This window comes from Doryrhamphus excisus, linkage group LG9 (assembly GCF_037039965.1).
Source record: "Doryrhamphus excisus strain RoL-2023G ecotype Guam linkage group LG9, RoL_Dexc_Guam_v1.1, whole genome shotgun sequence".
NCBI classification, from domain to species: Eukaryota; Metazoa; Chordata; class Actinopteri; order Syngnathiformes; family Syngnathidae; genus Doryrhamphus; species Doryrhamphus excisus.
Genome location: NC_136365.1, coordinates 9,454,436 through 9,477,398, shown reverse-complemented (window position 1 = coordinate 9,477,398; position 22,963 = coordinate 9,454,436). Strand labels below are relative to the sequence as shown.

Genomic DNA, 22,963 nt, shown 5'->3' with positions numbered 1-22,963 from the left:
CGAGTCAAAAGGTTTGCCCACCCCTGCTCTATAAGATATAGTTTTTGTTAATATTTTTGCGTGTTTAGAACGGATTAATTGGATTTATATTATTTTCTTGGAAAAGCTGCCTCAGTTTTTGTCAAAGATTTTGAAACAAATTCATGACCAATGCTGAGGTTCTACTCTACTTCTTAAAATAAGTTAAATTAAACCAAAAAATGTTTTTTCTTGTTTATAGCATTTTGGCAAATCTGATTTTTTGGCCCTAACTTGGACTAAAATAGTAAAAAAAAAAAACAATGTGCTACATTTGGGACAGGATTTGATGCGGCCGCTGTTGGGCTTCCTTTTTTCTTGAGGGTGATATGAATAAGGACATTCATTCATTGTCTACCCGCTTATCCTCACGACCAATCACAGAGCACATATAGACAAACAACCATTCACACTCACATTCATACCTATGGATAATTTGGAGTCACCAATTAACCTAGCATGTTTTTGGAATGTGGGAGGAAACCAGAGAACATGCAAACTCCACACAGAGATGCCCGAGAGTGGAATTGAACCCTTGTCTCCTAGCTGTGAGGTCTGCGCGCTAACCACTCGATCACCGTGCCGCCCTGGATAAGGACATTTCAGTCTTAAATGCAGTCAGAATGTTTGGAATGCTGTTGAGGAATATTTCAAATACCACAACAATATTTAGAATGCAGTCAGAGTGGCCCTATTATCTGGAGTGCACTCAGAACGCAGTCAGAATGTTTAGAATGCACATCAAATAAACCAACACTTTTCTTTCAGATGGCATTCTCTGGTATGACTAAGGTCTAAAAATCCAATTTAACTTTCATTTGACGGATTTCATTTTTTTTGTAACACAAAAAAATGTAAACATTGAAATCCCACAACTGCTTCCTCGTTCGTTAGTTGTATCAAATGTTGTCACACAAGACAACTGATCATGTCTAGCAAAAAAAAAATGCATTAAATAGATAAACAGTAGCTCCATATTTGGATTACATGTTGCATTTATTTGTTCTCATTTAGTTGTGTGCCGCTTTAGATACTTCATGTACCAGCCATGAACCAATGAGGAAGTGGAGTTTAAATAGATGTTTAGAGACTGCTGGGGTCCTGAATTAATCTCGGAAATAGTACAAATATATCTTGAAGAAAAAAAAAACATCTAATGGAAAACAGCTGCTTTATCCTACATCATCCATGGGAAAGTAATTCCATTGGCTGGCCAGTCCGTCTTGTGTAATAATACTGAGGGGGTTATTCAGAAGCAGTTTGTTGTTGCAGTGTCTCTTTCCTCGCAGCAGGGGGTGATAGTCCTATGTTTCAGTTCACCTACACTTGGACCGTGTGGCCTCCAGGACCTTCTGGTGCTTGCGTTTGTTGAACCTTTTCACGTAGTTGTTGCTTCTCAGGATGCCGTCTCCAGGTTTTAGCCTTCCACCAAGTAGGTTCAGGAGGTCGCTGGGAAGATGGCGCCTCCGGTGGTAGATTTGTCCCATTGCAATGTATCGTGTCCCTACAAAAAATAAGTAGCAAATAGCAAAAATAAGAAGGATAAAGCACAATTGTCCGTCAGTCTACTCACCAAATTTGATATCAGGACAGGGTTTGCTGCATTTGTAAGTGTCCAGAACCAGAAGACGCACTTTGAAGAAGAAACTATCAGGGGTGGCATAGAGGCGACTCATCTTGTAGAAGCCATCGCTGCTCACCATGAGTGTAACCAAGCGTATGCCTTTACGCAGCACGTCAATGTCGTGGACGATCCCGTTCACAGCTGTTTGTGGAGGATACGGAAATTTTGAGGAAATGATGCAGGCTCAATCAATTTTAGTTCACCCTCATCCATCTTGGTCGCTTACCAAATTCACTGTAACAGTAGTAATCTTTCTCGTCCTTCTCCTTCCTGCACTCGCTTATGCAGAAGGCATCGTGCGTTGGGTCGGACTCTGCAGGGAGTGAAGAAAATGACTCAACATATGTGCTTACAGGGCGGCACGGCGGGCGAGTGGTTAGCGCGCAGACTTCACAGCTAGGAGACCAGGGTTCAATTCCACCCTCGGCCATCTCTGTGTGGAGTTTGCATGTTCTCCCCGTGCATGCGTGGGTTTTCTCCGGGTACTCCGGTTTCCTCCCACATTCCAAAAACATGCTAGGTTAATTGGTGACTCCAAATTGTCCATAGGTATGAATGTGAGTGTGAATGGTTGTTTGTCTATATGTGCCCTGTGATTGGCTGGGATAGACTCCAGCACCCCCGCGACCCTCGTGAGGAAAAAGCGGTAGAAAATGATGAATGAATATGTGCTTACTGATACGTTGACCGAGACCGAAAACAATAATATTGGCTTTGATGGTTTTGGTGTTCTTTCTTCAAATTCAATTTGTAATGTTTTTGACCCAAAATTTGAGGGAAAAAGCTATGCTATTTTTTCCAAACCTACATTGATTTTGACTGAAAAGGAGTGGAAGAATCTGTGGTGTCCAAATATGAAAAATCCCTCTGATTCGTGGTTCTTTATTCTTGAAAACCGGAATTGATTTTGTCCCAAAGTGTGCAAAGAAACGCGTCAATGTGCTGGTAACAATGTAGCGGATGATGAAGATGTGCTTGTAAAATAAGTAGTTTTTTTTTAATTAGCAATGATTATGGGTTTTCTCCGGGTACTCCGGTTTCCTCCCACATTCCAAAAACATGCTAGGTTAATTGGCGACTCCAAATTGTCCATAGGTATGAATGTGAGTGTGAATGGTTGTTTGTCTATATGTGCCCTGTGATTGGCTGGCCACCAGTCCAGGGTGTACCCCGCCTCTCGCCCGAAGACAGCTGGGATAGGCTCCAGCACCCCGCGCGACCCTCGTGAGGAAAAGCAGTAGAAAATGAATGAATGAATGAATGCAATGATTATGACTCAAAATCCATCCATTTTCTTTACCCCTTATCCTCATTTGTGGGTAGACGAAAAACTGATCATGCTGGCATAAGAAGGGCAGAACTTATGTTGGGGAAAAAAACATTTTTGGGCTTTATTTTTCAAAACCAGCGTTGAATTTGCGTGTGAAAAACTGTAATAAAAGGTATAAAAGTTGTGCTGGCAAAAGTTGAGCAAGTTCTCTTCTTTGGGGTTGTTTATTTTGGAAAACCGGTAATGATTTTGACACAAATGTGCAAAAAAACTGCAATTAAAGGGGTGATGTGCTGGCGGGTGAGTAGCGAGTGATGAAGGTGTGCTTGGCAAAAGAAGGGGGCATCTTGGAGGTTTGTTTTTATTAAATTACCGATTATTTTGACTCATAATCTGTATCTGAACAACTGTAATCTGGCAAAAGAAGAGGCATAAACTATGCTGGTGAAAGAAAAGGAAAGTCTGTCATTTTGAAAACCAGCATTGATTTTGATCAGTGCTGGCGGACGAGGAGGAGGAGGAGGAGGAGGAATGAGCTGTGTTGAAAGAAGAACAGGAAGTCTTCTCGGTGGTTTCCTTATGAAAACCAGCATGGCTTCTGACATAAAACGTGTGTAAAACTGCAATTAACAGAGGTATTTGCTGGCATAAAATTTGGAAATCCTCTTTTTTTTAAACCGCAAACAATATGGAATGTGAGTAAAGGCCACTGACCTCGCCTGAGGATGTCAAACTGGTACAGCAGACTAGAGGAGCGCCGGTTGTAGGTGACCGGTGGCCGACTGTTGTTCCGGGGTGACGCTGCACCAATGCCTGCCTGAAAGAGGCCAGCCTTCCCTGGGCGGTTCTCCTCCGGGTCCAGGCGTCGGCTGGGGGGTTCTCTGCGAGGAGAAGGTGCCGGAGCTGGCTGTGGGTGTGGAGGAGCGCTCCTTGGTCTGGAGTTGGTATGGCTCTCCGACTCAGTGGGCTGAGGTAGGCTGAGACTCATCTGAACCGTGCGGTTGGTGGCTGAAGATGCCGTCAGAGAAGGTTTCGGAAGCAGACCAGCCGCTTCTCCTCTGGTTTTGTCTGTGCTCAGCTCCAGGATGTGGTCACTCTTTGGACCTCTTTTACTCTTGTTGTGGTGGCGAATGACGGGAGACAGGTCGCTATGCTTTGGCCACACAGCAGGCGGTAAAGGATGGAGGGAGAATTTGGACTCAGAAGTCCTGCTGCTCTTCTCGAGAAGCTCATTGATGGGCAGAGAGGGCTCTTTCACCATTAGCCTGCTTTGGTTGCTCTGTGGTGGATTTACAAAACTTCCCTGACCCTTCTCGATGAGAGAATAAAACTCTGCAAGAAAAACACACAAAAATACCATCTGTAAGGACTTTAAAGTGTTTTGGAACCAGTACCAGTGTGGACAAAAAAAAGAAAAAATACAAAATATAAATTTATAGTTCAGAATATATGATGGAAAACACCTCGCGTTAGAGAGGAAGTGTTAGGACCTCACAAAAAAAAAAAGTTACCCAAGTTGAAAGACTGAATGTTGCAAAATATTAATGAATACATTTAGTAGCATTACATACATTTTAAAGTGCAGCCCTCGTTTGGACACCCCTGCTCAATGACTTGCATTTTGTGGTTGACGATAGATCCATTTTTTGTAAAAACATATATACTTTTAGTTGTACCAGGCATTAAAGTAAATAAAAGTATGTATATGCGTGTGTGTGTGTGAAGACAGTGTTTTATTAGTTATTTGTATCAACATCTCAGCTTTTTCTTTTACCTGTGTGCCTTTTTGTTCTATTTTTCCTCATTTTTATGTTTTTTTCATTCATTTAAAATTAGATTTATTGATGAGTTGTATTGATAATACATTTGGAAAATAAATGTTTTAATTTTCTCTTTTCTCTAGGGAATAAGCTACCATGATAAACCCTATTTTCTAGTGCTAAACTACAACATAGTTCTATTGGTTTAAAAATGATCAATTCATATTGTTATGGCTTGGGGAAAAAAAGTAGTTCCCACTCACCGTTAACGACGTGTTCCTCCGCCATGTAAAGAGGAAGCAATAAGAAGCCGACGAATAAAGTAATCCTCATCGTGGTAAATGTTGCTGTTAAAGGCGGAGAATGGCTGCAAAGAGGAGAGCATCCGGAGACTTTTATAAGCCACTTCGACGCTCTTAGCGCAAGGTGGGACGTCCTAAACACACACACACACACACTACTGACACTCCTTCCATTCATTAGCAATTCCTTAAAAAAACATTCAGTTTCCAATACAGCTCATGTATATGGAGCCATTTTAACAGTGTTTTTTAATAATTTTTTGTATGTATTTTTTTAATACATTCATATACCCCTGTAAATGATTGTTGACCTTTTAAAAATGTGTAAAGGCACAAATAAATGTTACATTGCCAATGAGTTTGTGTTAGCTTGATGCTACTAGCCAGTGGCCATTAAGCGAACCAGGATGAAGCTTTACCGCTCCCTGTAGGTGGAAGTTATGAACTGCAGCAACAGAGTACCGTCATCCAAGATGCTATTAGATATCAGGCACAGTGGTTGTCATTCAACAATAATAAATATATGAAATTCATGATAAATTATCTCAGCAGTCTTCTTCCAAATACATTGTAAAAACATGCTATGCTAATGTGTATTGTATTGGTATATTGTTCTTTACTTAAGCCTTAATTTGGAACCATATTTTGATATGCTAAAAGATTTTAGTGTTGTATGTTTGCATGCAAAGTTTTCAATGTTTTTTTTCCAGAGGTCGCTTGTTGAAAAGAAATGTTACTGTACATTATCATTATGATGGGAATGTAGAAGTGAAATTCCAGGCTTCCGGACTAATTAATTATTTGAAACCGGAAACGAGCGATGACTCTCAATGACTATAAATTCATATCGTCTTTTATACAGAGTCTTCCTGTAAAAACGACCCAGATGGGACTCGAACCCACAATCCCCAGCTCCGGAGGCTGATGCCTTATCCATTAGGCCACTGGGTCGGCGTACTGCATACGTCAGTAAAACTTTCAATATAAATGGTACACCCGGAAGTATTTGTTTTTAATTGATGTTGCAGATATCGGGGAATCGTCGTGTGACATACTTTATACGCTGACGTCAGTGGGGTTGACGGGACACGCTCTGATTTGGAATGTTATGACGACATGCTGTGAGTCCAATATACCACGAGATGGCGCCATGTGTATAATGCTTACTGTAATTTTAATTATGAATGAAATGCGGATGAAGTTCTTTATTGTCACTGTCAACATTGTCAGACAACAGTCAACAGTGAAATATAAGCTCACTCGATTGTGAGAAGAAAATTGTACACATCAAAAAGTTGACTTCCTAATATCCTAAAATATATTCATGAGGTACGGTCACCATCAGTGGCGAAACTTTCTAAAGGCCTGAATTTTTAACTTATACTCCAAATTAATATTACTATTTGGCGCTGTCCGAAGTTGTCGTGATATCTGTCGCATGGATATTTCAATATTGACAGGTTCGATCGAAACTATAAGACGAGTTTTATTTTAAAAAGACATACCGGATGTTGTTTGTCTTTTGTGTCGCTTTACACGCCTGTATGTCTGCAGCTATAGTCTACTCAGACACTCATCACGAAGCAGCCAAGCAGCGGACAAGACGCTTGTTTGTATGGAGGGCGAACCTTTAACTTGATTACCCGTTGTTCGCGGCATGTACGGCATTTGGGAGTGTAGCTACTGGCACTTATTTTTCCAGCAGTTGGGATTATCCTCCTTTTTTGCCAGCTATGTGGTTATTGACAGCACCACACAGCCAGTGATGTGCCATGGTGGTGATACAACAAGCTAAGCTAGCAGGGAGGGGGAGCTGATTTGGACAAGTCAAGCGTTGGCAAATGAGTCACATACTTTGTTAATTTTGAAAGAACTGCAACACAAAAGTTGGGATGTCTAACCAGGGAGTTCGGAGGAATGGCCCAGTAAAGCTACGGTTGACAGGTAAGCGAATTTACCCTCCTCCCCGCCTCCGGTGGTAACATTAGCATGCTAGCCAGACTAGCTAACATCTGCTGGGGGTCAGCTGGCGATGTGGCGGCGAGATGGACAAGTTGTATTTCTGTGTCTATTCAACTTTATCCCCCTTTATAGACATTTAACTGACAACCGCCAACATAACATGATTACAGATTTTGCAATTGTTGCTCATAGGATTCCCCATACAAATCACCTATTGATATAGTTAAGTATTTACGCATGATGTTGGGCAGTGTAGTTGTGTCGATTGAATAACTGTAGATGTTGGTGTGTCTGTTAGAATATGCAGGAATATTCTGCACCAACTGCTATAGTCAACACATGATTACATTCATATGTACTGTATCCAGACGTCTATGAAAAGGCAACATATAATCATGTGCATGATTCACTGAATGCCATTACCCTACGCAGGTGCACCTAATGTGTCGGTGAATAAAGCAAAATAAAATAAAGCTTTCGGCATCTTCCAGATTTTGCACCTCTCTGTGCAGCGTTTCCATGTATTTCCTGCTTCTGACCTGAACAGTCTGTTTAATTCATCCATGCTACTGTGAGTGGTCACACTCCCAAGCATTCCCGAGGACTTCCGAATACCTAGGTCTGCGTTTACTGAGCACTGGCAATCTCGTGTCCATAAATGGAAGTCCAGATCGCATTGATGTCACAAAACTCTGTGTCAAAAAAACCTTTGAAGTGTTCAGAGTAATCCTTTCACGACTCACTTCCAAATGTGCAAACTTCATTTATCTGAAACGTTGGCATCGTTTAACATGAGAATTCAACATTTATAGGTCAGAAAAGTGGGAAAAAAAGCACAATAGTTTCCCTTTAAGGGCATTGAAGAGACAAAAAAGAAAAATTTCACCAAAATTATGGCAGCAGCTACTTAAAATATTGTTTCGCCAAGTCCAGCAAAGCTAATGCACCAAACCCAACATGTGTTTGTTTGTGTGGGGAGAAGTTCATTGTTTCATAGTTTTGGATTAAACCTAAAAGGAACTATTCACAACTGTCTTGATTCCATTGAAGAATTGGTTGATATCGTGACATTATTGTATTGGTGTGTTTTGTAGATTTTTTGAAATTTATATTTTGCTTATCTTTGTTTTATACGTCGATATGTCACAGTAGCATTGGATTACTATGAGGTCCGTGGGTTCAAAAAGTTGGTGACCTAAAGAAGCATATAGATGTCTTACTGGTGCCATCAGCATTATATGAACTCCTACTGGTTCACAGGATCTCACATCTCAGCATGATAGATGTCTCCTGTGCTTCCTATGATAGACACCACCCCTTGATTTACTGTTTCACACCATCTGCCTTACAGCAAGGTTTAGTAAGAAGATCTACACACTTTCTAAAGCACACTCCTTCCCAGCTATTATTTGTCTTTTTTTCTCCCCTTCATCTGTATGGCGAATGGGTTTTAAATGGGGTTGCAGTGGTCTTAAGTCGGAATCCCAGGAATGTGAAACCTCGGAGAGGAAATGTGGGTCTTTTGACGGTCATAGACATATCTCCTGTCTTTCACTTGAAAGGACGACAATGTTCCACTAGAATTGCTTCTCAGCTGCAGAGGGTCACCTATAGTCATTTTGTGTTGTCATCGCAAGCGTTTACATAGATGTTCATAATCGCGGCTACACTTGACTTATGTGTCTGAGACAGCCTACAATTGAGACCTAACATTGCATACCAGCAATATAGTCTGCTTAGTGGTCTCATAGTTTACATTTTTGTCTTTGTCTCAGAACACAGCAAGCTATTGCCTCAATTAGGGTTGTTACTATACCAGAGTTTCATTAGTCGATACCTGTGAATTTCCATGAGTCCCAATACTTCTATTTCAAACCACGATAAAAGTAAAAAAAACATAAAAGCCATGTATTTTCACTGCTTGATTGAAAACTATTTCAACTGTATGGTTGGACGATATGGGCCTTAGCATCTTGCTGGCTTGTTTTTGTCCCACGAGCGAGCTACAAGTGGCTATTTCAGTAATGGGATCAATCATCCATCATCTTCACAAATTAATTTTTTAAAGTGTGACGTAGTTCACCAAAGAATATTTGCTTCACCTCTTAGTATTTTTATAAGTTTTCTATTCAAATATGACAGCTGTATTTAATGACAAACGAGCACACTGAGTGGAGTTGTGCTTTGTAAATAAAGTGCAATTTAAATGTTGGCAGTCACATAAAACACAAATAGCTCACCTCTCCTTTCTTTTTGTACTAGTCACGTGTGCTATTGGACTAAATAGGTCAGGCAACAAAAGGAGGCTTGACATTTTAGACTCTCACTTTAAGTGCTCTCAGCTAGTTTGCCACTAAATTAACAGTTTCAGTTTCTTGCTTCTCGAATCATCACACTTTTACCTTTGTGTGAAATCACTTCCCCCACCAGTTTCCATCTAAAATATTTAAGCGGGACAGCTTTTCTTACATGAATTTGGACGAAAAATCGTTTCAGTTTGATGTGTTGTTTGAGTGTCCTCATGTCCCCAAAATACATGCTGCTGAGCATGTTAATACCAAGTAAAAGTGGATCAAAAAGAGGTGATTTGTTTCATGTTGTGGGTCCACTCAAAAGAGAATGACATGAATGACATCTCTTTCCTGTAGTTACATCAGTACTGCTATGCTACACTAAATATTTACTTTTATTCTGCTTCTACATAAACGATTGAATCTACTTGAGAGACATGAGATGTTGCTTTTAAAATACCAGCTTACAGTTGTGTTGCAATAAAACTGTGTCATTGTTTTTGCATTATTGCCGTTTGTACTTGATAGTTTGCAAAATGACAATGTACTCAATCTTTTTTGTGTTTGTTTCACGCTACTGCCATACCATAATCATGAGTCTACATTGTGAATCGTATTGTGAGGTACCCTGAGATTCCCAGCCCCACTCTGTGGTCCATTGATTCCATAAGCCTCCAACCACTGGAAACATAGTCCTCTTTTGAGTGAGCATGCAACTCTCAGGCAAGCAAGGAAACACAAGCTTGCATTTTTTTGTCAACTGTCATAGACGTTGCATCTGTTCTAATATTTGTGGAAAACAAATGTTTGTCAGTGTGTTGATGGTTTCAGGAGAACGAGAAGCTGATGGTTAAGATAAGAATCCAGCATCAGTGTAAGCACAGACTAGCTTGGAAGATCATCTGTCATCAGTATTGTCATGAATTCTGAGAGAGTTTGGCACCTTTGTTTGTATGTGTACACAAAAATGTTTGCGCTGTCAAAACAGGATTGTGCATTTAACTTCAACAGGTTGATTTAGCTTGACCTTGTGTGCGGAGAGAACAAGCTTATTAGCTTATTAGCAGGTGTAATAACCTCATGTTTCAAAGACATGATCACTTATTGTTCAGTTTACACGCTTGTATGGATTTTTTTTTATAATTCCCAGTAGAAGTTCATTACTCTATGTAATCAGTTTGTGTGGTTTTTAGTTTATTGACCATACAGAATAGAAGGCTCATTGTGTCCATGATCAATGTTCCCCCTAATTGTTCAAGTGTCAGAACATACATGCAAATAACCTGAGCGCCATCAGACATGCACACTGTAGTATCACACCTGTTCAAAACCTGATGATGATCTGAATCATGAAGGAAACCTCTATTGTTTATAATTAAATTTTCCATTTCTTTTGCAGTTTACCATTTGTTTTGTTCATACAGTAAATGCTATATCTGCTGTGTATGTTTACTTTTGTCAAAATAAAACAAATTGTCTTTAGCCTGTTCTGCTACGGTAATCAGTAGGCATGAACCAATTACGGGTTTCAAGGTGTACCACGATATAAAAAGTCACAGTTTTAAAACCACTAAAATAGTACGTCATACTGTCCTACGGTATGAGAGAAAATGGAGGTCCAGTGCGGCCACTATGTGGAAATACTTTGTCATGTCCTGTGTTATTCCTCGCAGTTAAAACTGGGCTTCGATGTGCTGAAACCACAGGAATGAGCTATGTTGCCAAAAGTCGGCAACTTAACTGATGCGGCATAGCTAGCAGTGACATTAGCTGCCTCGTTAGCATAAAGCGGCGCCAGTGTGACAAGTTCTGTGTGTGGATTTAGTGTGTATTTCACATGGCTTTGTGGCTGTTGAACTAATCTGTAAGCACATAACACTGAGTACATTTTCAACGTGTTATCATAACCTAATAAGTCACAAATGTCATCGTTTAATAAACAAACTTAATGACAATACATGTTGCAGCTTAAAACATATAGTAAATGACACAATGCACTAATAAAACATTATTAAGTGAAAACGTACTGATGGGAAAGATTCCTTCAAAGGGATGCGCATTTATTTACTATTTATTTAGGATTTACTCCATCGACAGCAGGTTTCCTTGGTGGCAGAACTCGATAAAAGCACACGTGTCGTCATTCCACCGGCTGTGATTATGTTGTGATTTTTATTGAGCCACTGACTCAGTGATTGCATTTGTTTGCAATTTCTTTTTTTTTAATTAAAAAAATATTTAAAGTCTTGTGACATGAGACGCAGGATTGGCCACTATAGACTGCCTAAACAACTATTGTATTTATTTGTTTAGAAATAATTTTGTATTTTTTTATGTGTTTTAAATGCATATGTTACACTTCCATCATGTTTTCTTTTCAAGAAAGAGATTTCAAAATAACACATTTTCAAGCTTGTAATTATAATACGATGAATTTTTTTGTTGTTGTTGTTTGCTAGTGTTATTTCAGTTTATTGTGTCAGTATAGAAAAATTGCTGTTACAGTCCTGTTCAATCTTATGCATATTTTCTGCATAAACTATACATTGTTTGTTGTTCTGCATTAAAACTGTACTCTGGGCTGTTGTAGTCGTTGCTGTCGGTACTATCTGCTTTTCCGATTTTACTGTTGAACTTGGTGGCATCAGTGCACCTCTGAGCAGGAAAATGGAAAGACTGAACACCTCAGTATTGCATAACAAGCCGGAGAGGGAGAGAGAGGAGGTGGATTTCGGCATACCGTTGTGCCTTAAACTTTCCAAGAACAGACGGAGGATTTTCCTGCTGTGTGTTGGAGAAAGGGAACACGTGAAAGTAAAACTTCACTGATTTGAATGAATGAAGATTTGCAATATGTGAAATTTGTTCTTTTTGGTGGGTTTTGCAATGGCTATCTTTAGCCATATATATTAGATTCGCAAATAATAACGCTTGAGTGGTTGCAGTATAAACCAGGTCAGGGTCTTCAGGGATCACTCTCTCCTCCCCTTCTACTGCTACTGTTTCTGTGGTCAGACAGCCCAACGCTGTGTGTATGTGTGTCTGGTAGACCACTCGGCATGACTGCTTTTTACGAACACACAGAAACTGCATCCTCCTCACCATGAGGCTGTTTCCAGTTTGGGAGACAGAATGAGGCATGCAGTTAAAAAAATTACATCTTTAAAATGACAATCCTCACTGCATCCTTTCAATGTAAGGGACTTTTAATTAATGCAAAAATGGCTAGACAGCTTGACAATTAAATAATGGTTCAATTATAGTTAATATACCGGTATGTAGGTTCAAGCTGGCCTCTGTGTCAGCGCTAAGTGTTTGTGGGTGGGCCCGATAGTAACTAGTGACATATGGATAAACATGCTGACATTCAGGCCCATATTTGTATGAAGCCATACTTATCACTTATGTTTCTTTTGTCCAGCACTACAATTATAAGTTACCCTATAAACTAAAATATACAACCATCTAGAATATAGTTTGTAGTCAATGTGCATTGTTGTGGTACATTATTCCTAATAGAACAGGTATCTGCTATCATTGAGAGTCTTCATCCCCGTCACTCTTCATTCATTTTAACAAACAAATGTTGCTAATTGTCTCACAAATGATTGCTGATCAACAATATTATTGTCAACATTATTTTGAGACCATTTTTACATGATGTAATGATAATATATGGCATGATAATGTGAGTACACAGTATCCAAAGCAACTTTAATTTAAATGTCAAGCAGTTTTAAATAACACAAAATAACAACATAATAAATGAAACAAACAAAAGACGGAAAACCACAATAAAAATAAAAGGGACTCTTTTTTTTTTTTTACAACAAATTGCCCTTAAACAAATAAAAATCACAATCAATCACAATATTTTCTGATTTTCTCTGAATATCGACCAAAAAACAGCTCACTTGCTTGATTACCTTGATTGACCTTTATCAACATTGTGTGTGGAATATGCTGTTAATGTTTAATCAGTTGTAACATTTTGTTGGAGTTTGGTCAAAGTACATCAAAATGTGTTTGGTGCACAATGAGGTGTTATACTTCAGCAACCACGGCAGCTGAAGTATATGTTCTACTGTTTTGTATTATTTAGTTCAGTCTTTTTTTATGTCACAAAACAACAATGCGCAAATGGGCTGAAATTGACATCAGGTCATGTTTTATACACAATAGGCAGGAATAAAGTATTCAACGCTATTTCCTCTATTCAATATGTGTAGAGTATATTTTCACATGGCCATGGCTTGAAATCACTGTAGTCTGTGTGTCATCACCTTCAAAGTAACTGAATTGTCGCTGGTACCCCTTTTTGAAAAATCATCCATTTGCTTGAGTTTGCTTGCTCACGATGCCCACTGGCATGTGCACTTGGGACAAAGAGACTGAATGACTAACACGAGGGTTCATTCACTCCGTTCATTCCACTATAGAATCAATGCGCCCAGGTGTTGAGACACACAGAGTGAACTCTCTTCTCATCCAGGCTGTTTGGTAGAGAGAGCGAGAGAGAGAGAGAGAGAGAGCGAAGAGGAAAACACGTATGTACTTGTCAATATATGGAGACCGGCAAAATATAATGTTTGCTTTTATTTACCGTGCGATTTATTGATCATCACAACAAGCCTAACCATGCCATAGACCAGGGGTGGGCAAATATTTTGTCTCGTGGGCCACATTGAGTTAACAAAATTGTCCAGGGGGCCAGAACATATATTTAACACACACATTTTCCTTGAATGATTTGTCTAATTGTATCTGTAAAAGTGTTAATATCAGCTGTATGTTCTCATGTTCCTTTTTTCAGGAGCACTTTAAACATCAGACCACATCAAACTATGTCACTGAATTTTACATAAAAAAAAAAATTACTAAATAAGACATCCGACTTGCAAGTCATGTTGCCAGTTTGTATGTTAAACGTTGAAATACTTAGAAAGCAACTGGCGGGCCGGATTCAAACACTTGGTGGGGCGCATGTGGCCCCCGGGCCGTAGTTTGCCCACCCCTGCCATAGACATACATCTTTTTTTGGCTCTTTCTGCTATAGCCATCTCATTCACCTCCTCCGCCACACAATTATCCTCCTTATTGCAGTGATTCTTTCCTGCTTGTAGCGTGACCACCCACTCTCCACTTTTGCCAGGTTAGAGGACTACTATTCTCTTTGCCACGACAAACGTAATCTTCTCCTCCTTTCTTTGTTTGTAGCACTATTCCTACAGTTAGCAAATGAATCTTGGCCCTCCATATGTCCATCTGGGAGTGAATGGACACATGTACACACCAACTAAACAGTGGCCTGGGAATAGCAGATGATGACAGATGGACATAAACCAACATTTTGTTACACACAGAAAAAAAACAGGTCAGAAACCTCACATGAAACTTTGTAAACACCAAAGCAAATACTAACACTGTCAAATGTTCTTACTTCAAATGATCTTCCTTATACTTCCCCTGTTCTCCCCAGCTGTTTGGGTCACAGGTGTGTGATAAACGTCCCTCTGCCTTCGTCACATTCCCACTCTTCCCCCCTTTCCCCCACTGTAGATTTTCTCCTCAGATGAACTACTTTCTGTAGACATCTTGTCGTCATGCTCTGCATGGGTTCGCTGTAGATTAGTGGCTCCAGATTGTTGTCGTCTCCTGTGGGAGAACACTTGCAGTGCTAGACAGCTGGACTCTCAATGAATGACATAATTGGAATCTTGAGCATTTACTGGTATGGAGAAAAGCTGAGGGACATTCTATAAATCTTTTTACATCTAAATGCAGTTTAGTTCCAAGTGTGTTTTTCCCAACACATGGCTACATCTGAACCACAGTGTAATGACTTTCTGCAGGTGCACTCTTCAGCGAGTTGGTCACGTAGCCTCCCCCGTTTGACACTTTGCCAGCATGTATTCCCCTTGTGTTGTAGTAGGTGAACAAGGCCGCCAGGCAGGCGTGAGGAAGGGAGGAGGAAGTGTTTTGTTTAGCTGTCGAACAATGCTGTGAATGAAAGCTCAATGCTCCGCCTTGACTTTTAACAGGGCAAAGGTGAAGGATGCGTGCCTTCATTTTTCACTCTTGACTCATATAGGATGTCGGTGAGTGTGTGCATGTTTGCATGTTTTCAAAGTGGCCTATCCTGATCATTTCAAGGACTTTTTTTAAATGATATTGGATACCAGTAGGGGATTTTAATAAGTGTTGTTGAATAAAATACTCCATAAATGGTAAATCAGCATTCTTCTCCTCTTGGCTGACTAACTTGGATTCCACAGCCTTCTCCCTGACGACGCCTACTCTGTCGTGATTGGTCAGGGGTCAAGTGTCAGCTCCAGCACCACCACCGCTTAGAGTTGCACAGGGACATACCCCCCCCCCCCCCCCCCACAAAAAAAAGAGGATATTGGATATAAAACAAAACATTTCAATTATATACATACAGTAATTCTGAAAGGTTGATAATGGAGGATAGGTTCATTGTAAAGTGTTTATACTTGGTTGTATACTTAAGTGTATTAAAATAATAATTGTAATACAGATCTGGCAGGTATTTGTTTAGACTGTGTACTAAAAGGGTTTTATACTGTAAGCATTTTCACCAAAGGCCACATACTGAAAAAAGTCAAACTGTCACCTTCATAACTTGTTTATGAATTGTACAGGAAAAGTTTTAAGTAAAAAGATTCATAATGCTTAACTGCTACAAGTTAAAAAAAGCTGTTTGCTCTCCCTTAAGTTGCATGGGAGGCATGTCTGTTGACAATATGCTAAACACAACTGACTTTGTGGTCTACATTCCACTCTCCTGTCTTTTATTATTGCCGTGGACCTATTGTCAACATGTACTGAGCCAGCATTAAAATATACACTCTCATGACTCTAAGTCATCATACATAAGTGGTCAATCACATGATCAAATTTATTGCTACTAACCTTTTTGGGACATATGAAATGTAAGTTTAGGTAAGCTGTAAGGATGTTTTTTTTAAGTACAACCTCATGATTTGGATAGTGTTCTTAATGGTCACGAGATGTGAGATTCTTTTGGCTTGATATATATAAGCACAAGAATATGTAGCTATTGACATCACAATGTATGTGAATGTCTTAACATTTTACAGCTTGAATCCTCTGGTGGGTAACATTTAACAGAGGTCTACCAGGTTATATTCAATGTTCTGCGTACAGAAGTAATGTCAATGAGATAACCGAAGGTTTCCCTTTAGTATTATATTGCCTGTCAGGTGCTTTTGAAAAGAGACAGACATTCCCCTGAGCGATGTCAAAACCGCTTTTTGTTCCCTTTTAAGAGGGGAGCCCAAAAATAGCATACAAATTGGAACCAAAGACTGAAGCTTTTAATTTTTTGTCAAATAATATAAGTTGGGGCTGCACGCGGCCGAGTGGTGAGCACAGCTCACCTCACAGCTAGGAGACCCGAATTCAACTCCAGCCTCGCATGTTCTCCCTGTGCATGTGTGGGTTTTCTCCGGGTACTCTGGTTTTTTCCCACATTCCAAAAACATGCTAGGTTAATTGGCGACTCCAAATTGTCCATAGGTATGAATGTGAGTGTGAATGGTTGTTTGTCTATATGTGCCCTGGATTGGCTGGTAGAAAATGAATGAATGAATGAATCTAAGTTGGTCTCATACACAAAATACAATACAATATGTTTTGGACCAGTGTTACTTCAAATCAATCCACAGAGCCCAATAACTACTTTCTGATTCTGCTAGTGTCAGCCTGTCATGTCCTTGTCGCACTGGCAGGGGAATAATTGAACAAATGGACCACAGAATGGCTGTATTTGACCCTGGAGCTGGTTTTGTATGACTCTCTATTGGAATTATTAACCTCAAATCCTTTGTGTGTGGTGTAATATTATTAACAAAAAGGATCAACGCATGCTGGTGAATAAACACTGAACACAACAACGCTTTCCTTTGGCATTGCTCTGTCATCATATGTGGAAAACCACTTTCTACATCACTTACCTGATCTATCAATCTGTAACTTCCTTAGGAAGCATTGTGTGGGCTTTAAACGCTTTGAATCCAAGTCCTACTATTTGCGTAAATACACTGACTCAGAGCAGCAACTGCAAATGCTGACTCCCTTGAGATATGGAGTGACACTGCCCCTTATTTTTTTTCTGTCCACGAATTCACCTTTTGACCGGAGCAAACGCTAACCTTCAGTGTGACCTTTTGTATTCAAAGAGACCGAGACGCTATAAATCCACCCTGTTGCATTAATGGCCGCCCTTTGTTGTCAGAGGCACCCTGCATGATTTCACTGCACAAGAGCCAAGTGATGTTTTAGTATGCAATTGTTATTAAGTTTATATTCAATGAGACATATAAGGACCTAGATGTTGTTAAGCCATAAGGGGTGTCATGAGGGGTTCAACAGCCTTAAAACACATATTGTAATACTTGCTCGGGTGGATATGTTTGAGGTAGGCAAGTTCGTTTTCTTGCCTTTTATGTTATGTTATGTTTTGTTGCCTTTGATGTTGCCATACAGTCATCCCTCGTTTGTCTTGGTTAACTGGTTTCATACCTGATTGCAGTAAGTGAATTTCCACAACATATACTGATTCAATATTTATAAATGGAATATTTTAATGCCATTATCTCTGCAACAGACTGGCCACTGTAAAAATAGAAATACAAAGGTTTAAAAGTATGACACAACTCTCCCCTCAAAACTGATGTTCTGGAGCATATTTTGATGATCAACATAGGAATGGAAAATCAATTCACTTTTGGCCTAAATGGAACTCAAAAACGTTTTCTTTATTTTTGTCAGGCTGCTGTCCTTCACCAGATGCATTAGCACATTGTAACTGTATTGCTATACTCATTACGATTGACTTTTTTTAACCTCCACTTATATTTCTAAAAAGAACGGGACACATGCAGGTGTCCCTTGTCTGGCTTCTGTGGTTTAAGTGGTCTAGATTTGCCCCTGAAACTTAAAAAAAAGGAAGAAATAAATTGTGAGCATTAGAACAGGCAGGGAAAGCCATAAGAAGCCTCACTGATTTGACTTTAGTGAAGTTATTGTGTCCTTGATTGATGTTCCATGGACTAGGATGTGATTCCATCCATCCGGAGGCTTTCTGGTCATTAATAGAGTTGACCTGTCTTTTTTCTTGATAGCATCTGAGTCACTCTGGTTGTCTGCCAGAAGCATTCTCACAAGGTAGCAATTCAGTACTGCTCAACACCTACAGTAATCCCTCGTTTATCATGGTTAATTGGTTCCAGATCTGTCCGTAATAAGTGAACCCATTAGTACCCTTTAAATCCACCCCCCAACTGTATATTTCTTTTGTATTTTAATTTATTTAGCCATTTTTATGCATGAAAATGCACAAGTTGGACAAAAATGTCCAATTTGCTAAAATGCGCCTTTTTTTCTAATAGGCCGTGTTCCACCACAAACTAGCAAATTTTATTAATATATTTTTGAAAAACAGAAAGAGTGAAGCCGCAAAATTCAAACTGTGATGTGGTGACTGACAACTGTATTGTAAATGTTATTGCTTTACATATCAAAGTCAAAATCTTACAGATATTCATTCAGGTTGGAAACACAATATCCTGCACAGTGCATCAGTCTATTTGAAAGTCACGCTATACATTCTTTCAGTAAGTGTACATGAAAGAAAGTGTGTAAGGTTTTATTAATATGAGAGTTTAAAAATCAATGCTTATGCACTTCATGATGTTCCTATTTTACTTGTAGGGATTTACTACTTTCGCCACCCACTTTTTAGGAACACAAAATGCCTTCTCAGGTGGAAGCTTCCTGGAAAAATCAATCGATTCATCTACAATTCAGGCCCAAGTATTAATGGCTACAAAAACATTCTACCAAGTCATGGACAATGAATCTGTACTGCTGTACAAGCTATACACTGACTACTCTAAATCATATCCAAATGTATTTATAGTGTTTTATAGTGTCCCTTGAGAATGATATCCTGTGATATAAATGATAGCTGCAATATAGGGGTGTGTTGTGAAATACTGCCGGTAAAGTGTTTTAGTAGCACATTAGGAGGTTGCATAGAATGACAATACAAGCAGCTTTCTCCCTGTGGTGATTGTGGCTGAAACGGTGGGGCATTGTGCAGCTTAAGCTCGTAATCCTCATTAGCCTAGAGAAGTGTAGAGTACCACATGTCAATGCACACACACCTAAACCTACTATTTATATTTTACTCTTACTCCCTGTTCTTTATGTAGCTAATTTCCTGTTTAGACTCTCCAACTACAATCAGGAGTAAGATGAAGTTTGCTCCAATGTTTCTGATTAGTTCATATCACATTTGGGCACCTGTTGGTCAAAAGAAGGAATTTGCTCTGAAAGTTAGAAACGATACAATTTAACACCGTGATGTGGACCCATTTAAACATAAGTTATCATTCTTGCCGTTCCATAAATGTCACGCCGAGACTCAAGGCCGCTGTCTGCCGACAGCATGGTGTCTGCCTGTCCCACAGGAAGCAGCCCTGGCGGCCTCTTGACTTGGCGTGCACCCATACAGTTGGCTTTGGCAGTGTAATTTCTCTTGACAAGCTGATGGTTAGCGTTTACCCAGCCCGACCCTGTCCAGCCAGTGTAATTTGATTTGTGTCGAGACGTGTTCACATGTGTCCCACATCCGTTCCAATGTGATTCTGTCTTTTTTGGGGGCTGTGTCATTTTGGTCATTGTCAAGGTCACACTGGAGCAATGTAATGATAGGTTCCAAAGGATCCCAAGTTAGATTTTTTTTTAAAGACATGATGTGTTCCTCTCATTCATTCTACATGTGTTTGTTGCTGTTCTTTAAAATGTAAAATTAAAGCAACAGTAAAACATAATAATAATGGCAAAGTTGGTGTCATATTTGTGCAGAGAAACTATCTTATCTAAACCAGGGGTCTCAAACTCAATTTACCTGGGGGCCACTGGAGCTAGGGTCTGGGCAAGGCTGGGCCGCATCAGGTTTTCAAAAAAACCCAAAAAAACACATTTATTAAAAACATAAAAATATACAAACTTTTTCAGTGCTTTGGTTCCTATTTTCTACAATAAAAGCTCTGATAAAACATTCCACTGTTCTCAAATATCTTAATTTTTATTTTTTACACAAAATAAGATGAAAAATAAATAAACGAATCAAGAATAAAGAAAATCAATCAATCAGTAATAAATAAATATAATAATAATAATAATAATAAAACTGCAAATAATAAAAACTTAAGAAACCACATATAGTTGGTGGTAGACAAATTATTTTTTTCAGATTAAAATTAACAAAGCATTATTAGAGTCCTGTAGACATGACAAAACACGACTATAGTCACATTTATACTTTTTTTATTTACAAAATATTGAGCAACTGCAGGGTCTTGAGACACATGCTAACTCGCAAACTAGAGAGCTAGCGACCTAAACGGTAGCCTTCAAGTTATTTCCTTTAAACTTAAATAGCCAAAAACCTACCACTTCCACACAGATAGGGAGGATAACTATTAAAGTTATTTAACCTTTAACATGAACATTAATCAAACGTAATAATTTTTTCGGGGTACATGATACCATACAGTATCCATATCAAACTTGCGCGGGCCGCACTAACATTAAACTTTCATATCAAGGCGGGGGCCTCAAACTAGTGTCCTGCGGGCCACATTTGGCCTGCGGGCCGCATGTTTGAGACCACTGATCTAAACTGAGGTCTGTAATTGGAAATTTGGAATTAAATGACATTTTATGTTGCGTAAAGCACATGCACACATCAACTTGTTCCTGCTGTTCTCCATCACAGAAAATCAAGCAGCAGCTACATTACCTCTCCTGAAAGTCAGAGCATTGTCAAAGATAATGTTATATTACTATGTGTTCGCCCAGTGTGCTCGTGGTCCTCCACATATTTGACTAAGCAGGATCAACAGTGCCATTTACAACCTAATGCACGCCAGAGTTGCGTGATACCCTGGTACAAAGTAACAGTGCTGTAATGTCGGTGGCCTGAATCATCTGTGCATAATTCCTGGATTCCATTGAGCCTTGAGCTGAAACTAGCCAACTCGGCATATAATTACATAGTTTCCTCTACCATTTAATTAGAAGGGGTTTTGTATAATTTCCCGCTTTTAAGCGTCTTGCCTAACTTAAAGAAACTGTAAATCAGTGCGTACAGTGATTTGTTGTACTTACAGTATATTCATTCCAGTATACTGTTCATTCATTCCAATAAATGTTTTCTTATTTGTTCTTTTCTTCCAGTCCTATGTGCAAAGAACTTGGCAAAGAAAGACTTCTTCCGTAAGTATAAAGCCTTTTTTGATGTGTGGCTATTCTTGTCCCACACTCTTTGTGGATGTTGAGTTCTTGTCAGTGATGGCAATTGCTAAATTGGGTAATTTTGACACAGTTTTTGTGTGGCAGGAAGACATACTTGAGGATATATTTGTAAATATGTACATATGTATATGCACATACACTGCTTCACGCAGTTGTGGTCAATAAACATTATATGTCATTCTCCTTAAGTGTGATATAGCAAGCAAAAAGTAAAGTTATTTTGAGGAGAGTATACACCACCAACAGAACCAATGTTGCCATAGCAGTAAGGAGCAAACCGCTCAACCAGCGTTCTACTACTGAAGAGGTCAGTAGAGTAGGACAAGTGTGACACGCATGTGTTTCACACCAACACATGAGAAGGGCAACCAACATTTTAAAGCCTATGCAGAGGTAGATGATGGTAGTGGTAACTGTTTGATTTATATTAACGTTCTTTTCACTTTAGTATACATTACACATTCCTATTCTTTATGTGCTACTTGTGGTTTGGCCAGAGGCTGTCAAAGGTGACAGTTGCATGTTAAACAGCCACAAGGGAGTTTCATTCTCCTTTGATCATAGTGTGAGGTAATTTCTACAATAGTGGGTTAAATGTGGCAGTACAATATAGTACAGGTTAAACCTGCCTACTATAGTTGCCTAGAGGGGTGTATACTGTGAAGCCTCGGAAATTACACATTTCTAGGAGTATTGTATCAGTGACACAGGTCCCTGATCACATTTCTACTCAAATATGTGGTGGAAAGATAAGATTTTGTAGTTGGAGTTGTACATGTTTGTAACACCTGACCTTCCTCTCTTCCGTTGCATTCAGACAGAACTTGTTGGCAGTACTCACTCGCCATGTTGTGATTTGCCTAATTGGATGAAGATTAAGAGTTGGTATTTTAGCTTCCAATTCACTTAGTTTAACCTGCCTATCTCTGTTGGACTATCAAAATAGGAGAAGAGTTACAGTTTTTTCTGTCAGAATCATATCAGTAGAATGTTGTTGCTTTGTGCAGTTGCTCACCCAAATGTCTTTATATGACTCTTTGTTTGGGCTCAACAGGGTTACCTGATCCCTTTGCCAAAGTTGTGGTGGACGGTTCTGGACAGTGCCACTCTACAGATACTGTGAGAAATACATTAGACCCCAAGTGGAATCAACATTATGATTTGTGAGTACACTCTCATGCTGAGCACCAATTTTTGTGTAAATTGGTTGCAATGAACTAAATATACTCCTGATGAAAATGTTTTATTTTGCATTGTTGGATCCTCAAAATGCGACTAAGACAGAAAAAAATGGGTAAGCAATTTATTGCAAACAACCATTAAACTGAAACAGGCTGTTCATCAGCTGAGTTTATAACCTGAGCTAA

The 22,963-nt window shown here is 39.3% G+C and overlaps 2 protein-coding genes and 1 non-coding gene across 5 annotated transcripts in view; 1 reads left to right on the top strand and 2 right to left on the bottom strand.

Annotated features, from left to right (window-relative positions):
* Nucleotides 1-1,082: 1,082 nt before the first annotated feature.
* On the bottom strand, nucleotides 1,083-5,031 carry LOC131135085 (UPF0450 protein C17orf58 homolog). Of its 2 annotated transcripts, XM_078793775.1 has the most exons (6): nucleotides 4,936-5,031; nucleotides 3,627-4,244; nucleotides 1,869-1,955; nucleotides 1,719-1,783; nucleotides 1,592-1,651; nucleotides 1,083-1,522 (listed from the first exon to the last, which is right to left on the bottom strand). In XM_078793775.1, the coding sequence occupies exons 1-6, from the start codon at nucleotides 5,003-5,005 to the stop codon at nucleotides 1,457-1,459; spliced, it is 966 nt and encodes a 321-aa protein (XP_078649901.1). In that variant the 5' UTR covers nucleotides 5,006-5,031; the 3' UTR covers nucleotides 1,083-1,456. The 2 variants fall into 2 exon arrangements, with proteins under 2 accessions (XP_078649901.1, XP_057936925.2); XM_058080942.2 differs by having other exon boundaries at nucleotides 1,592-1,783.
* Nucleotides 5,032-5,852: 821 nt separating this feature from the next.
* trnar-ccg (transfer RNA arginine (anticodon CCG)) lies at nucleotides 5,853-5,925 on the bottom strand. The gene has a single exon. It is a non-coding gene; the product is annotated as a tRNA-Arg (tRNA).
* A 594-nt stretch (nucleotides 5,926-6,519) lies between these two features.
* LOC131120177 (E3 ubiquitin-protein ligase SMURF2-like) overlaps nucleotides 6,520-22,963 on the top strand; it is a 39,631-nt gene continuing 23,187 nt past the window's right edge. For both annotated transcript variants that reach the window (XM_058065207.2, XM_058065206.2), the window contains exons 1-3: nucleotides 6,520-6,918; nucleotides 21,519-21,557; nucleotides 22,651-22,759. In XM_058065207.2, the coding sequence (XP_057921190.1) occupies nucleotides 6,867-6,918; nucleotides 21,519-21,557; nucleotides 22,651-22,759 (200 nt within the window). In that variant the 5' untranslated portion in view covers nucleotides 6,520-6,866. The remainder of the gene's footprint in view (nucleotides 6,919-21,518; nucleotides 21,558-22,650; nucleotides 22,760-22,963) is intronic.

What these genes read in the sequence shown, in the direction of transcription:
- LOC131135085 (XM_058080942.2), bottom strand. Translation starts at nt 5,005, where the DNA reads ATGAGGATTACTTTATTCGTCGGCTTCTTATTGCTTCCTCTTTACATG. An exon ending in GTTTGACATCCTCAGGCGAG is followed by an intron (nt 1,956 to 3,626) that starts GTCAGTGGCCTT and finishes CACTCCCTGCAG; the next exon opens with AGTCCGACCCAACGCACGAT. An exon ending in CTACTGTTACAGTGAATTTG is followed by an intron (nt 1,784 to 1,868) that starts GTAAGCGACCAA and finishes CTCCACAAACAG; the next exon opens with CTGTGAACGGGATCGTCCAC.